General features: G+C 35.6%; 1 protein-coding gene across 2 annotated transcripts in view; it reads right to left on the bottom strand.

Annotated features, from left to right (window-relative positions):
• The window catches only part of ATL1 (atlastin GTPase 1), a 64,404-nt gene that overhangs the window by 16,100 nt on the left and 26,629 nt on the right, over window positions 1-21,675 (bottom strand). For both annotated transcript variants that reach the window (XM_081227157.1, XM_081227156.1), the window contains exons 2-6: window positions 19,187-19,434; window positions 17,043-17,177; window positions 16,473-16,577; window positions 11,271-11,321; window positions 9,095-9,151 (exon numbers count right to left, since the gene is read on the bottom strand). In XM_081227157.1, the coding sequence (XP_081083283.1) occupies window positions 9,095-9,151; window positions 11,271-11,321; window positions 16,473-16,577; window positions 17,043-17,177; window positions 19,187-19,434 (596 nt within the window). The remainder of the gene's footprint in view (window positions 1-9,094; window positions 9,152-11,270; window positions 11,322-16,472; window positions 16,578-17,042; window positions 17,178-19,186; window positions 19,435-21,675) is intronic.

The raw sequence follows: 21,675 nt of genomic DNA, 5'->3' as shown, positions 1-21,675 counted from the left end.
TTTAGATAGATGGCCATTCTTTTGTCAAAATATGATAATTTGTATTTAGAACACTTCTACCTAAAACATGCATTTTGAAAACAGAGGTTAGCTAAGAAGCAACTTTTGCGAAATAGAGGCTCATGAACCAGGATAAATGAAACCAACTATGTGGATTTGGCAATTTTCACATTTTTCTTGGGAGCGTTTAGTCTCATTTCTTGGTCTTTTTCACTGGGCACCTTCCCAAGTCAACATAATGAGGACCATGTGTAGAACAGGATCAAAGATGAAGTCTTATTTTCTTAATAAGCAATCTATATTCTATCTCCCTATAGTGTCAAATTCCAAGTTCCCTGCCTAATGGTCCCATCCAGTGACATGCTGGTGTAAACTGGCTCTGCAGCAGCAGCAACATGCCTTGATTTGTAGCATTTGACAATTTCTGTTGTGCAAACATGCCTACCATGGCTGATGTCTAATACTTGGCTTATATAATTCCTGAATATTTACTAGTTAGCTCTCAAAGTGGTATGAGCCAGCTACAGAACCACCACTGGCCCTATCCCCTCCCAAAATAATTTGTATGCTTTACATTTATCCTGTATGGAATGCTATGAATCTCAGTTCTTATTTCAAAAGCCATCCATTTTTCCACACTGCTGAATTTTGATTTGTTCATACATATAGGTAGAGATAAAAAAATCAAGAATACAAATTACCCTAATTTGCTCAGATAAGAATATCTGAAGTCATACTTTTTAAAATAAATTAAATCCAGTCAGGCAACTGGGGCAAATGATGGACCTACACCATGCGTATCCTACAAATGATCATATTTTTTAAATCATGAAAAACATCATAACCTTTGTTTATTTCCCTTTGGAGACCATAGACTTTAGGAAATTATTCAAAAGGAGTGCTATAGCACTACTATTAGTAGTAATGAAAATGGAAAAAAAACCCCAAATGCTTAACAATTAATTGGGAATGGCTATACAAATTATGGCATATTAATATATTACATAGCTATTAATATTACAAAATGTGGAATATATCAATACATGTGTTGATTATGTCAGTATAAAAAAGCCATGGGGCTTCCCTGGTGGCGCAGTGGTTGAGAGTCCGCCTGCCGATGCAGGGGACACGGGTTCGTGCCCCGGTCCGGGAAGATCCCACATGCCATGGAGTGGCTAGGCCCGTGAGCCATGGCCGCTGAGCCTGGGCGTCCAGAGCCTGTGCTCCGCAACGGGAGAGGCCACAACAGTGAGAGGCCCATGTATCCCAAAAAACAACAACAACTGCTCAATAAATTATTATTATGTAGGCCTTCCAGACATTTCATGTACCTACCTGTGGCCACTGGGAGAATCCTGGTCTACACTGCTTACCTAATTCTGTGGAACCAGATGAATATTTTCTTCTAATTTCATGTAATTCTCAGATCGCCTAAATTGCTCTCCGAACAGAATGTGGGATAAGGCAGCTTTCTCAGACAGAGAGAAAGCTTTTCCCTTTCCTCAGCCCTACCAATGTGTCTTTTCCTTTCATTTACAGCCCAAGGAGCCAAACAACAGCTTTTCTCATTTTCTCAGTGAAATCATGGATTTCTCTGGTATGACTTGGCAGTTGCAGTCATCATAGATATTTGACCAAGGATGTTTTGTTTCAAAGTCGCTGAAATCACTATCAAAGAATTTTATTCTGTAGAGGAACACTCTTAAATCATGGGAATAAAGGGTCCTTAAATATAATTACGTAAACTAGTGTAAAAGAATTCCTAATCTGCCATATGTAGGCCTAATTTGAATGGGAAATTGTGAGAAACAGGTTTATCCTAATATAATAGTACATTATTATATGCTTCCTCTACTATTATTTTCTAGCAATCTTCAGTTTAACCTTAAAACTGGCATGGACTGATCTCTTCTCAAATAATTACAAATCCACTGAAAAGAACATGAAGAATTGAGTTTCACTCTTATCTCACAAAGAGAATTCAGATCTTTTTTTCTCACTTTTTTTGAGATATAATTGACATATAATACACTGTGTACATTTAAGGTCTGCAACGTGATGATTTGAGATATCTATATACTGTGAAATGATTAAAACAATCAGGTTAGCAAACACCTCCATCACCTCACATAGTTACCATCTGTGTGTGTGTGCATGTGGAGAGTCAAATCTATTTCTAAGGTTTAGGGTACTGGTGGGCCTTAAGTGTATAAAAATGGTTAATAAAAATGCTATGGGAGGGCTTCCCTGGTGGCGCAGTGGTTGAGAGTCCGCCTGCCGATGCAGGGGACATAGGTTTGTGCCCCGGTCCGGGAAGACCCCACATGCCATGGAGCGGCTGGGCCCGTGAGCCATGGCCGCTGAGCCTGCGCGTCCGGAGCCTGTGCTCTGCAATGGGAGAGGCCACAACAGTGAGAGGCCCGCGTATTGAAAAACAAAAAAAATGCTATGGGAGAAAACTGGGATGAATTAATCCAGGAGATGGAGTACTTAATACTGAGGAGATGAAAGAGAAGAGAATAAATGTAATTAGTCCTAAAACATATGCTCAAGAATCTTTCATTCTTGAGCATAGGCTTCTAAGAGACGGGAATTCAAGTTTGTGTGCAAGAAAATTTTTTTAGGGTTTATTCTTCTTTCTATTACAGGCAAATCTTAATTTACTAACTACCTGTGCATAGAACTGTACATAGAAATGGTATCCTATCTCTCTGCTACCAGAACCTCCCCTACCATAGACGTCCTCTGCTGGGGTGTGCCCACTTGCTAATTCAGTCCCCAAATATCATGTACTTAAGAATGACCTGGCGAGGGGCTTCCCTGGTGGCACAGTGGTTAAGAATCCACCTGCCAATGCAGGGGACACGGGTTCGAGCCCTGGTCCGGGAAGATCCCACATGCCATGGAGCAACTAAGCCCGTGCATCACAACTACTGAGCCTGCGCTCTAGAGCCTGTGAGTCACAACTATTGAGCCCACGTGCCACAACTACTGAACCCCACGTGCCTAGAGCCCGTGCTCCGCAACAAGAGAAGGCACAGCAATGAGAAGCCCACGCACCGCAACAAAGAGTAGCCCCCGGTTGCCGCAACAAGAGAATGCCCACACGCAGCAACAAAGACACAACACAGCCAAAAAAAAAAAAAAAAAAAGAATGACCTGGCGAGTGCTGATTCCCTGGTCCCAACACAAGGATTTGATTCAACAGAACTGGGATACAGCTCAGAAATCTAACTAATAAGCTCACCAGGTAATTCCAATCTAGGTGCTTATAAAATCTTGTTCTGTGTCTATCACCAAGGCTTCAGATCTCATTAAAAGCCACCTCTTCTGTGTTAGCACACAACCTAAATAATGACAGCAGTCTTACCAACCTATCTCAGGGCTCCATGCCTCAGAGAGGTCCAGGAATTATTGGATATATTCAAGGCTCTGGCTTAAAGGGACCAGGATTGAGGAATAGGACCAGGATTGAGGAATATTGTGGCTAGTATTTAAACTTACTAGAGATTAAATAGGCTTTTGTAGACTGGCTTATAAAGATACCCACCATACAGAAATACCACTGGGAAATGTACTGACATCTAAAAAATTGGTTCAAGTGAAGCTTGAGAATATACTATAGTAAATTGGGGGATGTAGTCTATATAATTAGAGGACATGAAATGGTTAAAGAGTAAACTCCTGGGCTGCTATAGCCCAAAGGCACATTTAATGACATAAAGGCTTCTTAGAGTCCACTTTCCAGCATATTGGGGAATCCTTTTCAGCTCAGGCCCAACAGCAGACTTACTGTTATCATCACATTATAGAACAAGTGGAAACCTTCTCCACTACCTCAGCCCAGCAGAGTTGAGAGAACATGAATGACAAGCACACAAAAAGAAAGCTGTAGAGCCACGCAATGGAAAATGAGCCTTTCCCAGGGTAAGAAGTAACTAATGGCTGACCATTTAGCACAGAGCATTAGAGGAAGACAGTCTTGCTTGGTGTTGAAAAACAGTCTGTAAATGAAACAGTTCATTTAAAGTGCACTTCAAATAAGGTCTAACAATCTGAAAAACTCCTAAAAAGGATTTTGTAATAAGGATTTCGACACAAGGATGTAATCATCTCACTGTAGAGCTATGTGGGGCCTTATGACCAAGGAAGAAAAATTCATAGACCCAAATAGAGACAAATCTCCTACCACACCTGATGAGATATTTTCACCAGGTCCTTAGAACAAATTGGAAATTATTACCTAAAGTCCTTGTCAGATATGTATGGGTATTACATGTTTAAATTAATGGAAATGTATTCATTCTCAACCAAACCTCTTAATGTCCTAAGGTAGAGAAGCTAAAGAACCTAGTTATTTTTAAAGAATAGTTATGTTAATGAGGTAGCTCCTGCTGGATCATTATACTTAAGATTCAAGTGCTCATAGTGAGCAAACCAAGTGAGAAAATAAGTAAAGTCGCTCAGAGAATGCTATATTGTGTCTTAATTTGGATTATACTTCTGGAGTGTAGTTTACAGCTGGCTTTTATAGGCTTGCAAGGAAGACTTATTACAGTTTGAGGAATTTTACAAATCAGGTTTGTAAACAAGCTATAGCATGTTGGTAGCTTGAAACTGGCCACAGTAAAAGTATTTACACCATAGAAATCAGCAAATGCTACAGATCAGACCCACCTCCCCTGCTTCCCTAGCCAGTTGTAAACATTAACCAGCATACCACTGGCTAAACTTAACACTTCAAAATTGCTTTTAAACTGAATTCACTTAGCTTTTAGTTCTTTTTTTTTTTTTTTTTTTTTTTTTGAGGTACGCGGGCCTCTCACTGTTGTGGCCTCTCCCGTTGCGGAGCACAGGCTCCGGACGCGCAGGCTCAGCGGCCATGGCTCACGGGCCCAGCCGCTCCGCGGCATATGGGATCCTCCCGGACTGGGGCACGAACCCGTATCCCCTGCATCGGCAGGCGGACTCTCAACCACTGCGCCACTAGGGAGGCCCTTAGTTCTTTTTTTAAAATATAGTTTTAAAATACAATTACAGATATTTTGTTTGCTTGGTGTAAATTGGCTTTTGGTTTAAGAATCCAACTAATCTGGTAATTCAGCTATTCATTTCATTGGCTAATTGCCCTCACTTTTGCTGCCGGAGACATATCTTGTTTATTATTTATAATTTCACTCTGTTTCAGAGTTAAGAATTCTTCTATTTTAAATTTGTTGAATTTAGTTTTAGTAAAAATTATTATTTTAAAAATATTATTGCCCCTCACTTCATTTTCTCAGGCAGTATTTAAAATTTCTCCATAATTTTATCCAAATAAATAAAACTATCTTCTCAGATAGATGAAGAGGGTAGAAAGTGACCTGCTAAAAAAACTGCTGAAATTAATTAAACTTTTATTTAAAAGTTATTTTATTTTGGAATTTTTTCTATGTTTTTTCTAATTTAAATGAGAATTATTTTGCTGATATCTTAAATGTTGTTCTGAGATTTAAGTATATTTGCATTTTATCTTTTAATTTCATGATGTGTAGCATTTTTGTCTTGAATTTGGTTGCTTTAATTTTAAATATTATTTTTTAAAATAAATTTATTTATTTATTTTTGGCTGTGTTGGGTCTTCGTTGCTACACACAGGCTTTCTCAGTTGTGGCGAGCAGGGGCTACTCTTTGTTGCGGTGTGCGGGCTTCTCGTTGCAGTGGCTTCTCTTGTTGTGGAGCATGGGCTCTAGAGCGCAGGCTCAGTAGTTGTGGCGCACGGGCTTAGTTGCTCCGTGGCACGTGGGATCCTCCCTGACCAAGGATCGAACCCGTGTCCCCTGCATTGGCAGGCGGATTCTTAACCACTGTGTCACCAGGGAAGTCCCTTAAATATTATTAAAGTAGCTTTGGAAGCTACTTTTGCTACTTAATGAGTTTCTCATTTCAATTTCAGATACTTAGATTTATAAGTCCAAACCTGTTCAGGAGTCACTGTTGACTCATTCAGTCAAAACCTTTTCTTTTCATTGACATTTGTAATGCCAACAGTTTACCAACAAGTAGTAATCTCTTAAAGTTTTTTCTATTGTTTTCAGTTTGCTGTTTTTTGTTAGTTAGTTTAGTTTAGTTTTGTTTTACCAAAGGCCTGTTTGCCTGCCTATCTATCCATGTATCTATCAACAGAACACTGGTTTATCTCTTTTGGTTTTAGTTTATCTAGCAAAGTATAAGAAGCAGTGACATCTGCTGGTAAGAATGAAAACTCCTTTCCAGAATTTACTATGGAGTTACTCAATCTATGTCAGTGAGTCCTGAGGTAGCAAGTTCAGAAAAGAGAAAAGTCAAAGCAAATAGCCTAATCACTATACAACACTTCAACTATCAACATGATGAATGATTTCTAAAAAAGACAACAGAGTCTAATGGGTATTGTAAACCACATAGAAGATTATATGCAGGGACTTATTTCATTCTATATCAACTCCTCTCCCCACCTGCTTCTCCAGATCTGAGAGGAGAGATTCACACTCCTTCAATCACAGCACACCAACATCTCTCCATGCAAAGGTCCCTTTCTTGTTTTACTTTATCATATTTTTTCCCAGATTCCCACTCCCATTCCTCAACTGTCTGCTCTCAACCACACTTATTCTAACATATATTATTTTGTGTATGTAGAAGTTTTAAAATCACAGATAGTATCATGCTATAGAACTCAAACTTTTTCCCTACTTAATTCAGTATTAATTTTAACACTTTACTCATGCCACTCTATACTTTGGGTTCATTGCCTTTGGATGTTGCAAAATATTTCAGAGTATGCTTTTCACCCTATTTTATCTGTTCTTCTAGTGATGGACACCTAAGTTGCCTACAACTTCCTGCTACGACAACTCTATCAGTGCTACAGTGAGTATCCTTATATATTTGCCCTGCTCCACAGAATGGTTGCTCCAATCCACACTTTAACCAACAGGGCTTGAGTGTTCCCATTTACCCAAATCCTAGCTATCATTTCGTATTTATCCCCATGTTCTACTTTTTGCCTATCTAATGAGTATCAAATGGTATCTCATTGTTTTAATCTTTAACTTATTATCAATAAGACTTAACATCCCTTAGAAAATGTGTTAGCCATTCAGGTTTCCTTTCTGTTAACTGTCTATACATCCATTGCCTAATTTTTAAAATTAAGTTCAGTTTATCATTTGTGAATGGCTTGGGATTTTTTTAAGATCTTCTTTCAGAGCAGTAAAACTGAGAGGAAGGTACAAAGATTTGCCATATAAATACCACCTGCCCCGACACATGCATTGCCTCTCCCACTATCAACATCACTCGCCAGAATGGTATATATTTTTTTAAGCAAGAATGAACCTACATTGACATCATAATCACTCAAAGTCCATAGTTTATCTTAGGGTTCACTCTTAGTGCTGTACATTCTATGGGTTAGGACAAATGTATAATGATATATATCCATCATTATAATATCTTACAGAGTATTTTCACTGCCTTCCAAATCCTCTGTGCCTGTTCATTTCTCTGCCCCTCGTGCTGCACCTTCGGCTCACCCCGAAACCACTGATCTCTTTATGGTCTCTATGGTTTTGCCTCTTCCAGAATATCATATAGTTGGAATCATACAGTGTGTAGCCTTCTCAGATTGATTTCTTTTGTTTAGTAATGCACATTTAAGATTTCTCCATGGCTTTTTGTGGCTGATAGCTCATTTCTTTTCTTTCATGTTGAATAACATTCCATCGTTTGGAGGTACCACAGTTTAAATATCCATTCACTTACTGAAGGACATCTTGGTTGCTTACAAGTTTTGGCAATTATGTATAAAGCTGCTACAAACACCTGTGTGCAGATTTTATGTGGACATAAGTTTTCAACTCCTTTGGGTAAATACCAAAAAGCACAATCATTGGATTATATGGAAAGAGTAGGTTTAGTTTTTAAAGAAATTACCAAACTATCTTTGAAAGTGGCTGTATCATTTTGCATTCCAACCAGAAGTTTATGAGAGTTCCTGTTGCTCTACATCCTCATTTGTGGAGCATGTGGTGTTGTCAATGCTCTGAAATTTGGCCATTCTAATAGGTGTGTAGTGGTTCCTTTGCCTATTTTTGATGGGCATCCCAGTCTTATTTGCAAAACTTCCTTGCACATTCTATATATTAATCCCTTGTTGACTTTTGACATTGTCATTATCTTCTACCAATCCAGTTACTTTGCTTATAGAGTCTCCTGATAAATAGAAATACTTTATTCTGATACAGTAATATCCATCAATTTTTCACTACATGTTTTTTTTAGTGGGGGGGGGTCTTAGTGAATAACTGTTTCTTCACCCCAGTTCAGAAGGATATTCTCCAATATTTTATTCTACTAACTTTATAGTTTTAAATTTCATATTTAGTTCTTTAATACAATTGGAGCTCTCTTCCACATATGGTGTTCAGTAGAAATTCAACTTTTTCTTCAAAAAGTGAATTAGTTTTTCCAAACCCCAGCTATTAATCCATCCATTTCCCACTGGTTTATGACATGACCTCTACTGCATACTAGGTTTCCATATATAGAGGGATATTTCTGAACTCTGTTTAGTTTCATCTGGTTTTCTCGTATCTGTGCAGAATCACACCATTTTCATTGCTATGGTTTTCTAGTATGTATTCAATCCCCCAATTTGGATTTTCTTTTAAAAAACTGACAAATCAAAAGAGAACTTAATTTTTCCATATAAGTTATAGAAAAATGTGTTGAATTTCTCAAAAAATCCTGTTGTAGTTTTAATTGGAATTGCACTGAGTTTATTGATTAATCTGGGGAAAAAAATTCTCTACCACATTAAATCATCCTGTCTGGAATCACATTATATCTCTCTGGTTTATATAAATTTTCCTTTATGATCTTTAATGAAACTTTGAAAATATTTTCTCTATAAAGGTCTTTATATTTTGGATTTTGGTAGTTAACTATCAAAGCTTTTTTTCTTTTTTGCTATTGTGAATGGAGAAAGAACATGACCCTCTTAATTAATATATCTGGTTATAATCTTCAGGAAACTCTAATAAGAATTTATCATCATTTTATACCCACTCACCTGAAATGGCTTCAGGAATGTTTCCTCCATTGCCAGCCTGCCATACTCAGTGAAAAGCTACAAGGAAAATCACACACACACACACACACACACACAGAGAAAACTTCAGTATCTGCAAAGTTTTACTTCTTGGTTTTCTTCCACTAATCTTTTTCTCTAGCTGTAACGTAATACTGTATTATTAAGATTAAAATAATCATTTTAAGTAACTAAGTATTAGATAAAGCAGAGCCACAGTAATTATATATTTTAAAATTAAGGACATAAAGTACATTTTAAAAATGAAGTTTCCATTTTAAAGGTAACCCCTTTTATCTCTAAAATGTAGGACAATTTTTTTTGTGGGGAAGATGGGGGACAATGAAACATGTTAAATGACCTTTCAAAGCAAAACTTTCATAGATTAGACCAGAGAGCTATAAACTAAGTAGGATAATTTACTGTTGTTGCCAGAGGAAATTTAATGTCCTGATGGTCTTGATCATTACAAAGACATACAGGCATTTGGTTTAAGAAGTGAAGAATCAAATACACCAACTTCTTTTATTTTTTTATTGCTCCCAATTGAGAGGTACCATATCATTTTGTATTGCCAGAAATGTAAGGTTTTGGAGAACATAGACTTGAGGGGGTGATTGTGATTGGGCCTCTGGTGAGAGTTCCGTCCAGACTGGCCAAGTGGATTTCCCCATATATACACAGGAAATGCCGCTTCATCACACGAGAGTACCAAGCCACAGAGGCTTCTCAGAGCTGGGGAAGGATGCCGACACAGAGGAGTCCCTTCCTTTGCCCCTTTAGAATAGCCCCAAAGTACCACACTGCCTCTCCTGTGAAAACTATGGGAATCTAGAAAGCAAATGGTAATAACTAGGCATCTGATTAGAGTGATTAAATGAAAGTCTAGAATATGTCTAAAAGGCAGCAGGTCCAGGGATTAGAATCATTATTCATTCTCATTAGAAACATTTACTAACATAATTTGAATTCACAATCTTTTTTAAGGAAGGATGAGGTGTTGTCATTTACAGGAAAATTTTTAAATGATCTCAAAAAAGATTACTTAATATCAAAGCCCCAAATCAGTCCTTTTTTAGAAATCCTAAACTGGTATTGAACAGTGCCATGTCATTAACTTGGAAAGCAACTGGCTAGGTTATGACACATGCCTAAAGAAGCAATTGCACTCATTCTAAGAAACATCTAACAATTATTTGGCATACTGTCTATTTGTCATAAATGGTCAGTGTGATATACTAGAAACATATTTGGGAGTAATGCTAGATGTGAACTCCAAATGATATTTCCACTCTCACAGATCACCCTGCATTATCATCCTTTGTTATTTGTTAAACTGCACAGGGCTCTTATTGGCAAGATAAAATAATACATTGAAAGCAAAATTTTCTATAAAATATGCAGAGGAAAACTATCAGAGAAACAATAGGTTTTTCTATGTAGCTGAGAATAACATGAATTGAAAAAGAGTAGACAGAGGTGCGAACTATCTTTAGGAAACATCTAATCTTCCACTTATTTGAGATTTAAAGGCTGCTTGGAGAGTGGAAGAAGCACCGAGTCCAATCAGATGATCAAATTTCTATTCCTACTCTGCCACTAACTAGCCACATGAGTTTAGGCAAGTTACTTTTTTTTTCAGAAAAACATTTCTCATCCATAAAATATTAAGGATAAATTAGGTGTCACTGATATCTTTTTCAGATCTAAAATAGAATTCTATGAGTAATCATCAGGTAGTCCCCCATAGTTCTTAGCTACAAAGCGGTCCACAGGAAAAAAAATCTGGCATACAACTGATACCATACTAACAGTTATTAAATCCCTGACCATAGGACTTCAACTTCACATTCTGGGTCACTTTTAAACCAAAGGTTCTTTCTCCACTCTAATTTGCCATATATTTTTCCATATACAGGGTTGACAGCAAATAGCTTTACTGAAACAAAGGACTTTGAAAACTGAATTAGAAACAATATAATCATACAGGGCTAGAACTAGAAACCTGGAAATGGGAAAACCTCCATTTGGTTATGTTTTTAAATCTTGCTGACTGTTATGTTTTCCAAGTACAAGAAGACCCCCCAAAATCCTAAAGTTCTGCTGTGCATGCCCAAAAGATTACTAGATATACAAAAGAGACTGTAAATAGTGTTACCTGAAGGTGCTGAAGATCATCCTCCTGCACATTTTGAGATAAGTTATATACCTTGATTAAGAAATAAAGTCAAAATGAGAAAATAATTAGCAGCATACTAAGCATTTATTTTGTTATTCTCTATTTTTTGAGATAACAATTTCACAAAATCAAACTCTCTCACATAAATTTTCTTGAGAAATTATGTTAGCTTCTATACAATCAATTGTTTAAGTCTATAGAAAGTTCCATCATATGGAAGTTAAGTTCTGAATATCATGCTTACATCCTCGAACATACGCATTATTGCTTCACGAACAGATCACAGCATTAAGGTGAAATTCTTTTTTTCTAAGGAGGAGGATAAATATCAGTAACTTCAAAGAAAAGTTAATGATGTTTATATGTTTATGTACTGATACAGTATACTTTGTGTACTTATTTAAATAACAGACCACTTCTCAGATAATAATAAAAAATAGTCATTACAAAGGACTTAGAGTTTTCAGCAAAAATATTTAATGTCTCCAGGAAAAATATAAATAGTAAATAATAAATATTTAAAAGGCAAAATCAATCTGGTTTTAATTGACTTGTGTAAATTGCACATACTGTTGACTATGAAGAAGTTAGATATTAAGTTGGTATTTTAAAGGCTAATTAAATTAAGAAGTATATTTTTAAAAGTTAGTCAGTCTTACACCTACATTAATGAATAGATCATCCAGACAGAGAATCAATAAGGAAACACTGGACTTAAACAATACATTAGATCAGATTGACTTAATAGATATACAAAGATCATTCCATCAAAAAGCAGCAGAATACACATACTTCACAAGTGAACATGGAACATTCTCTAGGACAGATTATATGTTAGGTCACAAAACAAATATTAATAAATTCAAAGAAGAATGAAATCATATCAAGCAGCTTCTCCAACCACAATGGTATGAGACTAGAAATCAATCACAAGGGAAAAAAATGGGGAAAACCCCACAAAAATGCTGAGATTAAACAATGTGCTACTGAATAATGAGTGGATCATCAAAGAAATCAAAGAAGAAATTTAAAAAAACATAAAGATAAATGAGAGCAGAAATACAACATACCAAAATCTATGAGATGTGGCAAAAATGCTTCTGAGAAGGAAGTTCATAGCAATATAGGCCTACCTCAAAAAAACAAGAAAAATCCTGAATAAACAATCTAACTTTACACCTAAAAAGACTAGAAAAAAGAACAAACAAAGCCCAAAGTTAGTAGAAGGAAGGAAATAATAAGGATCAGAGCAGAAATAAATAAAATAGAGACTAAAAAAAAAAAAAGAAAACATCAATGAAACTAAGAGCCAGTTGAAAAAATAAAATCAACAAGTCATTAGCTAGACTAACCAAGAGAAAAAGAGAGAGGGCTCAAATAAATAAAATCAGAAATGAAAGAGGAGAAATTACTACTGATACCACAGAAATACAAAAGATCATAAGAGACCACTATGAACAGTTATATGCCAACAAATTGGAAAACCTATAAGAAATGGATACATTTCTAGAAACATGCAATCTTCCAAGACTGAATCATGAAGAACAAAATGTCTGAATAAACTGATTACTAATAAGGGATTGAAACAGGAGTCAAAAATCTCCCAACATGCAAAGGCCCAGGACCAGATGGCTTCACTGGCAAATTCTATAAAACATTCAAAGAAGATGTAATACCTAGCTTTCTAAAAATATTCCAAAAAATTGAAGAGGAGGAAAATCTTCCAAACACATCTTATGAAGCCAGCATTATCCTGATACCAAGACCAGAGAAGGACACCACAAAAAAGGAAATTACAGGCCAATATCCCTGATGAATATAGGTACAAAAATCCTCAACAAAATTTCCGCAAACTGAATCCAACAATACATTAAAAGGGTCATACACCATAATTACGTGGGATTTATTCCAGGGATGCAATGATGATTTAACATCCACAAATCATTCAACACAACACATCACACTGAGAAAATGAAGGTTAAAAATCATATGATCATCTCAATAGATGCAGAAAAAGCATCTGACAAAATTCTTCCATTTATGATAAAAACTCTCAACAAAGTGGATATATAGAGGAAATGTACCTCAACATAACAAAGGCTATATATGACAAACCCAGAGCTAACATCATACTCAAGGCAAAAGGCTGAAAGCTTTCTCTCTAAGATCAGAAACAAAACAAGGATGCCCACTCTTGCCACTGTTATTCAACATTGTGTTTGAAGTCCTAGCTACAGCAATTAGGCAAGAAAAATAAATGGCATCTAAACTGGAAAAGAAGAAGTAAAACTGTCACTGTTTGCTATTTCATGATACTATATATAGAAAACCCTAAAGACTCTAACAACAGAAAAACCTGTTAGAACTAATAAATGAATTCAGTAAAGTCATGGGATACAAAATCAATATACAGAAACCCATGGCATTTCTATATACTAATAATAAACTATCCAAAAAAGAAATTAAGAAAACAATTCTATTTACAATTGCTTCAATAAGAATAAAATACCTAGGAGTAGATTTAATCAAGGAGATGAAAAACCTGTACACTGAAAACTATACACCACTGATAAAAAGTTAAAGACACCAAAAAATGGAAAGATATTCAGTCCTCATGGATTTAATATTGTTAAAATGTCCACACTACCCAAAGCAATCTATAGATTCAATGAAATCCCTATCAAAATGCCAAATGCATACTTTACAGAACTAGAACAAATAATTCTAACATTTGTATGGAATCAAAGAAGCCCCTGAATAGTCAAAACAATCTTGAGAAAGAACAAATCTGGAGGTATCACACTCCCTGATTTTAAACTTTATTACAGAGTTATAGTAATCAAAATAGCATGGTACTGGCACAAAAAAGACACATAAATAAATGGAATGGAATTGAAAACCCAGAAATAAACCTATACATATATGGACAAGTAATCTATGATAAAGGAGCAAAGAACGTACAAAAAAGAGAAAGGACAGTCTCTTCAATAAATGGTGCTGGTAAAACTGGACAGCCAGAAGCAAAAGAATGAAACAAGACCACTATCTTACACCACACACAAAAATTAACTCAAAGTGGATTAAAGACTTGAATGTAAGACCTTAAACGATAAAATTCCTAGAAGAAAACAGGTGGTAACCTCACTGGCATCTGTCTTAGTGATGCTTTTGTGGATCTGATTTGAAAGGCAAGGGAAACAAAAGCTAAAATAAACAAATGGGACTATATCAAACCAAAAAGCTTTTGCAGAGTGAAGGAAACCATTATTAAAACGTAAAGGCAACCTACTGAATGGGAGAAGATATTTGCAAATCATATATCCAAAAAGGGGCTAATATCCAAAATATATAAAGAACTCATACAACTCAGCATCAAAAAAACAAACAACCCAATTAAAAAATGGGCAGAGGATCTGAATAGACATTTTTCAAAAGAAGACATACAAATGGCCAACAGGCACAAGAAAAGATGTTCAACGTCACTAATTATCAGGGAAATGCAAAACAAACCACAATGAGATACCACCTCACACCTGTTAGAATGGCTATTATTGAAGAGATAAGAAATAATACATGTTGGCGAGGATGTGGAGAAAAGGGAACCCTCATACACTGTTGGTGGGATTGTTAATTTGTGCAGCCACTAGGGAAAACAGTATGGAGATTCTTCAAAAAGTTAAGAACAGAACTACCATATGACCCAGCAATTCCACATCTGGGTATTTACCTGAAGAGCATGAAAACAATATTCAAAAGGATATATGCACCCCTATGTTCAATGCATCATTATTTACAATAGCCAAGATATGGAAACATAACATATGTTGGATGCTAAACATAACATATTTAGCATCCAACAATGGATGAATGGATAATGAAGATGTAACACACACACACACACACACACACACACACACACCCCACACACTGGAATACTACTTGGCCATAAAAAAGAAGGAAATCCAGACTTTGTGACAACATGGATGGACCTTGATGGTATTATGCTAAGTGGAATAGGTCATATGGATAAAGACAAATACCATGTGACTTTACTCATAAGTGGAATCTAAAAACAAAAACAAAATGAACAAATAAAATAAAATAAAAATGAACTCATAGAGATCAGATTAGTGGTTACCTGGGGAGAAGGGGGGTGAGGGCTGGGCAAAATGGATGAAGGGGGTAACTGTATAGTGATGGGTAGTAACTAGACTTGTGGTGGTGATCACTGTATACAGATGTTGAACTATAATGCTATACACCTGAAACTTATATAATAATTTTTTTAAAAGCTAGGTAATCATAGGTTATAATCATGACTTATTTTAAAGTCCTTTACAAAAAAAATCAGTCTTCCTTCTATCCATGCTTTCATTGTCCTAACTACACATAATGCCCTGGTTGCTGGTTCACTAGCTCCATTCTCCCCACAGACTTATAATTTCAGCTTTGACTTACTCATCCAAGCCACTTTGCCTTTCCTACCTTCTAAAACTATTTTACCTTTCTTTGATGGTCTGCTTCTTGGTTACTGTCCCTTTTTGCTCTTTCCGGTGAATAGAAAATCTAAAAATTGTCTTAAAATTTTTAGGCTATGTGTTCTGTGATCATAGTAAAACCCTCAAGGACTTTCAGGACAATTTATAAAGCACACAATAACTTCAAAAACAATACTTAAAAAAAGAGAGAGGAAAAAAGGAAAGAAAGACATTTACTTTCCTAAATGCACATTAAGATACTATAAAAAGTTGTGAACATATATAAATGTTTTTACATTTAGAAATGTTTCCACTGGCTATATAAAACAAAATTTGCATTTATAAATCTTATTTCATTAAATGTAACTAATAATAGGTAGTCTCAGTGTATCTATATACATTATAAGATTTAATATTATTGACTTTATTGTAGGCTTGAAATAGAAAAAATTATCAATTAGATAATATAACATTTTCTGACTAAAGCAGGCAATTTGAAAACTGATCAGAAATTAGATCACAGTAATAAAACAATTCCACCCTTAAGGAAATCATAAGAACTGGTATGCTAATTGAGTCAAATAATATATATAATTTACCATTTCTGTTGTTTGTCTCACTACCACATATATATAGAAATACATATATTCATAATTTTTATTTAAAGAAACATCCATCAAAACGGATTTATTTTATTCCATACCTGTATTGAACTGATCATTGTGCTAAGGGCAAATACTGTGGCCGAATCTCTCAAAGTTGACTGACTATCAAAGGTTCCCTGAGTATCCATCAATAGCACTGCAACCTATAGGGAAGTAGAGTACATTATTGATATTTTATAGAACATGCAGGGTATTAGGGTTACTACAAAGTTAACACCATAAGAACTAAAGCAAACCATTAGCAATGAATACTTAATAGGTAATTTTTCACATGTGCCATGAATGTCACAGAAAATAAGAATATTAATTACCTGCTGACTACTGTAATGATTAATTTTCACTGGTAATCCAACATAACAGAAATAGCACTGAAACAAAATATAGACGTTAGCTAGCTTATCTGCTGTTCTATTGTCCCTATGATTTTGCCTTCTGTGATCAGTAGAAAGGGAAACTGGGAACATGAAATAGGATGCTACCCACTTCCCTTTTAAACTTCATGTCAAGTGGTCAAAATTAGTTTTCAAAAGAGCATTTTGGAGGATCCTGAAAAGTGGTAACTGTTGGCAAGTGAAAACTCAATTTTCTTTAAGAAGTTCATACCATACCTTTTTACCGTCAGGTTTATTGATAAGGAAGATTTCACTCCATATCTGGATTCCCGTGGTCTCTCGTTCAGACCCACCTCTCCACGAAAAGCCAGTCAATGGTTCATTGTAATCTCCAACCCAATCAACTGATTCCTATAAATTAAGAAAGTCTATGATATTGAACTAGATATGTAGTACAGGTTCTTCCACTCATCCATACCAGTTTGTATCCCTCTCCAACTCTAGACAAAAGGAAACAACATATGCACATCTATTATATTGATACAATTACTTTATTTACTCATCCAAAAAATAATTATGAAGGAGCAACCATCTGTCACATTTTATGCTACATCCTGGGGATACAAAGATATCATTCCAGATAAGAGGAAGCTCACAGCCTAACAGGGGGACAGACATGCTAACAAACCATTATGATGCATTATATGCATGCCGAAATGGGCGTGTATATTAGATATAAATGGAAGCATAGGAAAAGAAACAACTAACTCTTAGTCAGTTAAGACTTCATAGGAGAAGTGATATTAGAGCTAAGACTTGAAGGATGTTTAGGAATTTTCCAGGTGAGCAAACTCAGGGAGGGCATTCCAAAAACAAAGAAATAAAGGTATGAGAGAGCATATTATGTCAGGATATACACAATAATAATATACACAAATGTTTTGCTATTGGGGGAGGAGGGAGCGAACAGCAGGAGGAGAAGCACCTAGTAAAAAAAAAAAACAAATCTGTTACACTTTAATCTGAGCAAATGCTATTTAACATAAGCAACATGACAAGCATTATTGAGTGTTTCATTGTAATGTTTATCGCACAGTTAAAATTATGAATATGCCTAAAGCTATATAATCCCAAACAATGGAAAGTATACTAATTTTGTTCACTCAATTTTCCCACCTACGTTAAGTGTGTACTAATGTTGGTATGATAGAAATAGAAAGTGGTAAGAATTCTGTTTGCTTTCAAAGCCTGGAAGTATTTTGGTTGTTCTGTTCTTGATTTGTTTGGACTGAGGCTAGAGATAGAAGATGTTAAAGTTAACATTACCAAGTTGTTCAAAAGTACCCTACCTATAAAAGATCAAGCCAAATTGGTTAATTATGATATAAATGCATAATACAAAGTTTCTTTGGGTAGTATGTCTATTCTGCCTCAACATCCATATTGGCATCTAAATTGCTAAGGGTAAAAGGGTAGAAAAAAAATACTGGTATGCTCTCCACTCCTAACCTTCTGTTCCCCGACTCTAATCTCCTATTTATTCTTCTGCTTTTGGTTGATCCTAGGCTCCTTAAAGTCTCCTTTCTACGCCACACTATTGTCTCAAATGTTATGACACTGTTGGTTGCCTTTGGGGATGGGTTAAGGGTGAGACTGAGTGAGAAAAGATAACAGAACTTTGTGGGATAACAGCAAGATACACTTGATAGGTTTTGGGGCTACCCAGGTATTTACATTTTCCGAATAAAGCAAAGGTACACTTCAGATTGGTGCATGTAACTATATGTAAATTTTACAACAAAAGAAAAAACTAAATAAATACTGAAATACATAATAATGATGTATATTGAAATATTTATAGGGAAGCATACTGAATTCAACAATTTACTTTGAAATGAACCAAAAAATAAGATGGAGCAATGGATTGAAACAGGGAAGAATAGCTGGAGACACATGTGATAAAGCAAGAATATTAATGTTAATGGTAGAATCTAGGTAGTGCATATCCAGGTGTCCACTGTAAAATTCTTTTAACTCTGCTGCATGCATGAAAAATGTCATAGTAAATGTTGGGGGGAAAATGATTATAATAAAAATTATGACAAAAGTTATTTGACATTTTAAACACTATTTAACATGTAAAGTTTATAACCATATCACTGTACTTGTCTATTTTCAAAAGAGCTTAAAAAAATAAGTTACGTTCTAAGGGAAATGTAGCAAAGTGGCTTCAGACAAAAGTGGCCTATATAGTTTGGTGCCGACAGCACCAAAGTTGGAATGGTTACACAATAGCATTTTTAAACTAGTTCATCTTTAGGGAACATAATAATGGAAATACTGGACACTACTACTAAATAAAAACACAAAGTCATAAAAGCACAGAAATCAGAAAACTTTTCAAAGCACCTCTTCCCTACCTGCTTATACATGTATCTCAACATGAAGTCCATAAGGAATGATTTTCCTTTTCTAAATGCTCCAGCAACAGATACAGCAACGACCTCCTTGTCCCTGATAGCCTCTGAGAGAAGGATCCGATTTAGTGCAGTTTCATCTAATTCAAAGGAATGGTCATCTCTGACAATGAGGACTTGGACTGGTCCTGCCTTTTTCACTGGCTCTTCCTCTTCAGAGCTCCATTCATACCCCTTTTCTGAAAAGCCACCTATTGAATAAAATAAGAATTTATTCAGCAAATTATCTCAAAACACAGGAAATGTATATGTACCTCTCAACATTCAAACACCTGAAACAGGAGCACAGTGGAATTAGAAATGTTCATTTTATTGACATATATTCATGTCATTTACACCATATCTCCGAAAGACTTACATCTGGTCTTGCTGATCAAGTGGCCAAATCAAACAGAATTTTATTTTTAAGAAAGCTGTAAATCAGGGCAGAGATCTCTGTTTGCTGAGTAAGAAAAAAAAAATCAAAGCAAAGGACTCTACTTTTGGAGAAGAATAAAATAGCCTTAGTTTACACTTAATCCCTTAGAAATAAATTTAGTTATTCACATGAAAGATCCTTGCAACACTTTTTAAAGCTGAACATGCATATGAGGAAATACACAGAGGGATTCAGAATCACATATTCTTGAAACTGGAATAAATCTCTAAAGCACCCAGTTCAGCTCCCTCCAATGCATGCAACCCATCTACAAAATCCTAGACTCTTAATTGTCTAAAATTATATCTTGTAGCAATGGAAGTTACAGATAATTAAATTGGGTAGGGCCAGATTACAGAAGACCTTCAACTCTATGGAAAAGAGGTCTGTATATAATTCAATAAAAAAAAAATAAGAAGCTTTTTGAAAGTTACTTTGTGTAGAGATCTTATAAAAAAAGGTTTGTGACTCTGGGAAATTACTAAATCTCTCAGTTTCTCCATCTGTAAAACAGAAACTATTAATAGTACCTATTTAATAGGGTTGTTGAAAAGATTAAGGGAGGTACTATATGTAAAGTGTTGAGAACAGTGCTTGGCACACAGCAAGCTCATAAAGGTTAGCTATTATCATCATCATCACCATCACTACCTTGGCATTATAAACTGAACTAAGTATTCCCAGAAGAAGTTTCTGCCTATTTTCTATAAATTTATATGTGTTTGTGTATGTATGTGCATGTATGTGTGTGTTCACATGTGCGTGTTTTCAGAGTTTTGTATTTAATTGTCAGAAATACTGTTTCTGACAGAGGTCCTCTTTTAGAAATCATCCCTAATACACAAGAATTTTAGAACCCTAGACCTTGGCATTTGCAGTATATTACAAAACAACTTCAATGTGTCAAGTGACACATTCTTATATCTATAGCCTTTTTAATGTAACTTTGTAATGTCCTCCCACTTTGACTCCGGGGTCAGCCATGTAATTTGTTTTAGCAGACATGACACAGCAGAGGCTTGAAAAAGCACTTGTGTGTTTCCATTTTGCTCTTTTGTCTCTGCCATTCATCATGAGAATATTCCCAGACTAGTCTGCTGCAGGATGAGAGACACTTGGAGCAGAGGCAAACTGTCCAGGTCCACCCAAGGCCCACAGCAAGCCAACCCCCAGCCACATGAGGGAGCCCAGTCAAGATCAACAGATTTGCCTAACAACCATTTCAACATGTGACCAATAAATACTATTGTTCTATGCCCTTGAGGTTTTGTGACTATTTATTATGCAACATAACAGGCAATAAATAACTGATACACCCTACAACCCCTTCCTCTAGAAAGGCAGTATAGTGTAGTGGTTAAAAACACAGGCTCTGGAACCAGACTGCTGAGATTCCAATCAAGACTTCCCCATTTCTTAGCTGAGTAACCTTAGATAAGTTGTTTAACCTCTTTGTGTCTACCTCATAAAGTTGTTGTGAATTAATATATGCATGTAACACACTTAGAACACTGGCTGGTATATGTATTGGTATATGCTATTAGCATTATTACAGATTTATGAAACTAAAGCCAAATATGTAACTGACTTTGCCCAAGGAAAATAAATGCAATTTCTATATCAGGCAATCTACCATGGATGCTTTCTTGTGTTATTTATTTATTGCTTTCAATATTGCAGCAAGGTATTTATTATTATCTGTATTTTTGACACATGAGGAAGAACTAACTGGATTAAGTAACTTTCCCAAGATCACACCCACTAGAGTTCACATAGTAACTGTCAATTTGGGTTTAGATCCCAGATAATTAAACTTTCATCTCAGAACTTTCCACTATAATATTCTGCCTCTTTAGTGGAAATCAAATAACCTTTGGACAACACATAAATGGGCTCATTTGCTTTCTATCAAAAGAACAGAAAGTCAAAACATACATCAATTAATCCCTCAGATCAGATATATGACCTAGCTTCAAATCAACCCTTAATAATATTAATTTTGAAATAAACTGGG

This window comes from Mesoplodon bidens (genome assembly GCF_964165515.1).
Source record: "Mesoplodon bidens genome assembly, chromosome: 3".
NCBI lineage: Eukaryota > Metazoa > Chordata > Mammalia > Artiodactyla > Ziphiidae > Mesoplodon > Mesoplodon bidens.
The sequence above is the reverse complement of the archived record's forward strand: the minus strand, read 5'-3'. Positions and strand labels throughout refer to the sequence as shown.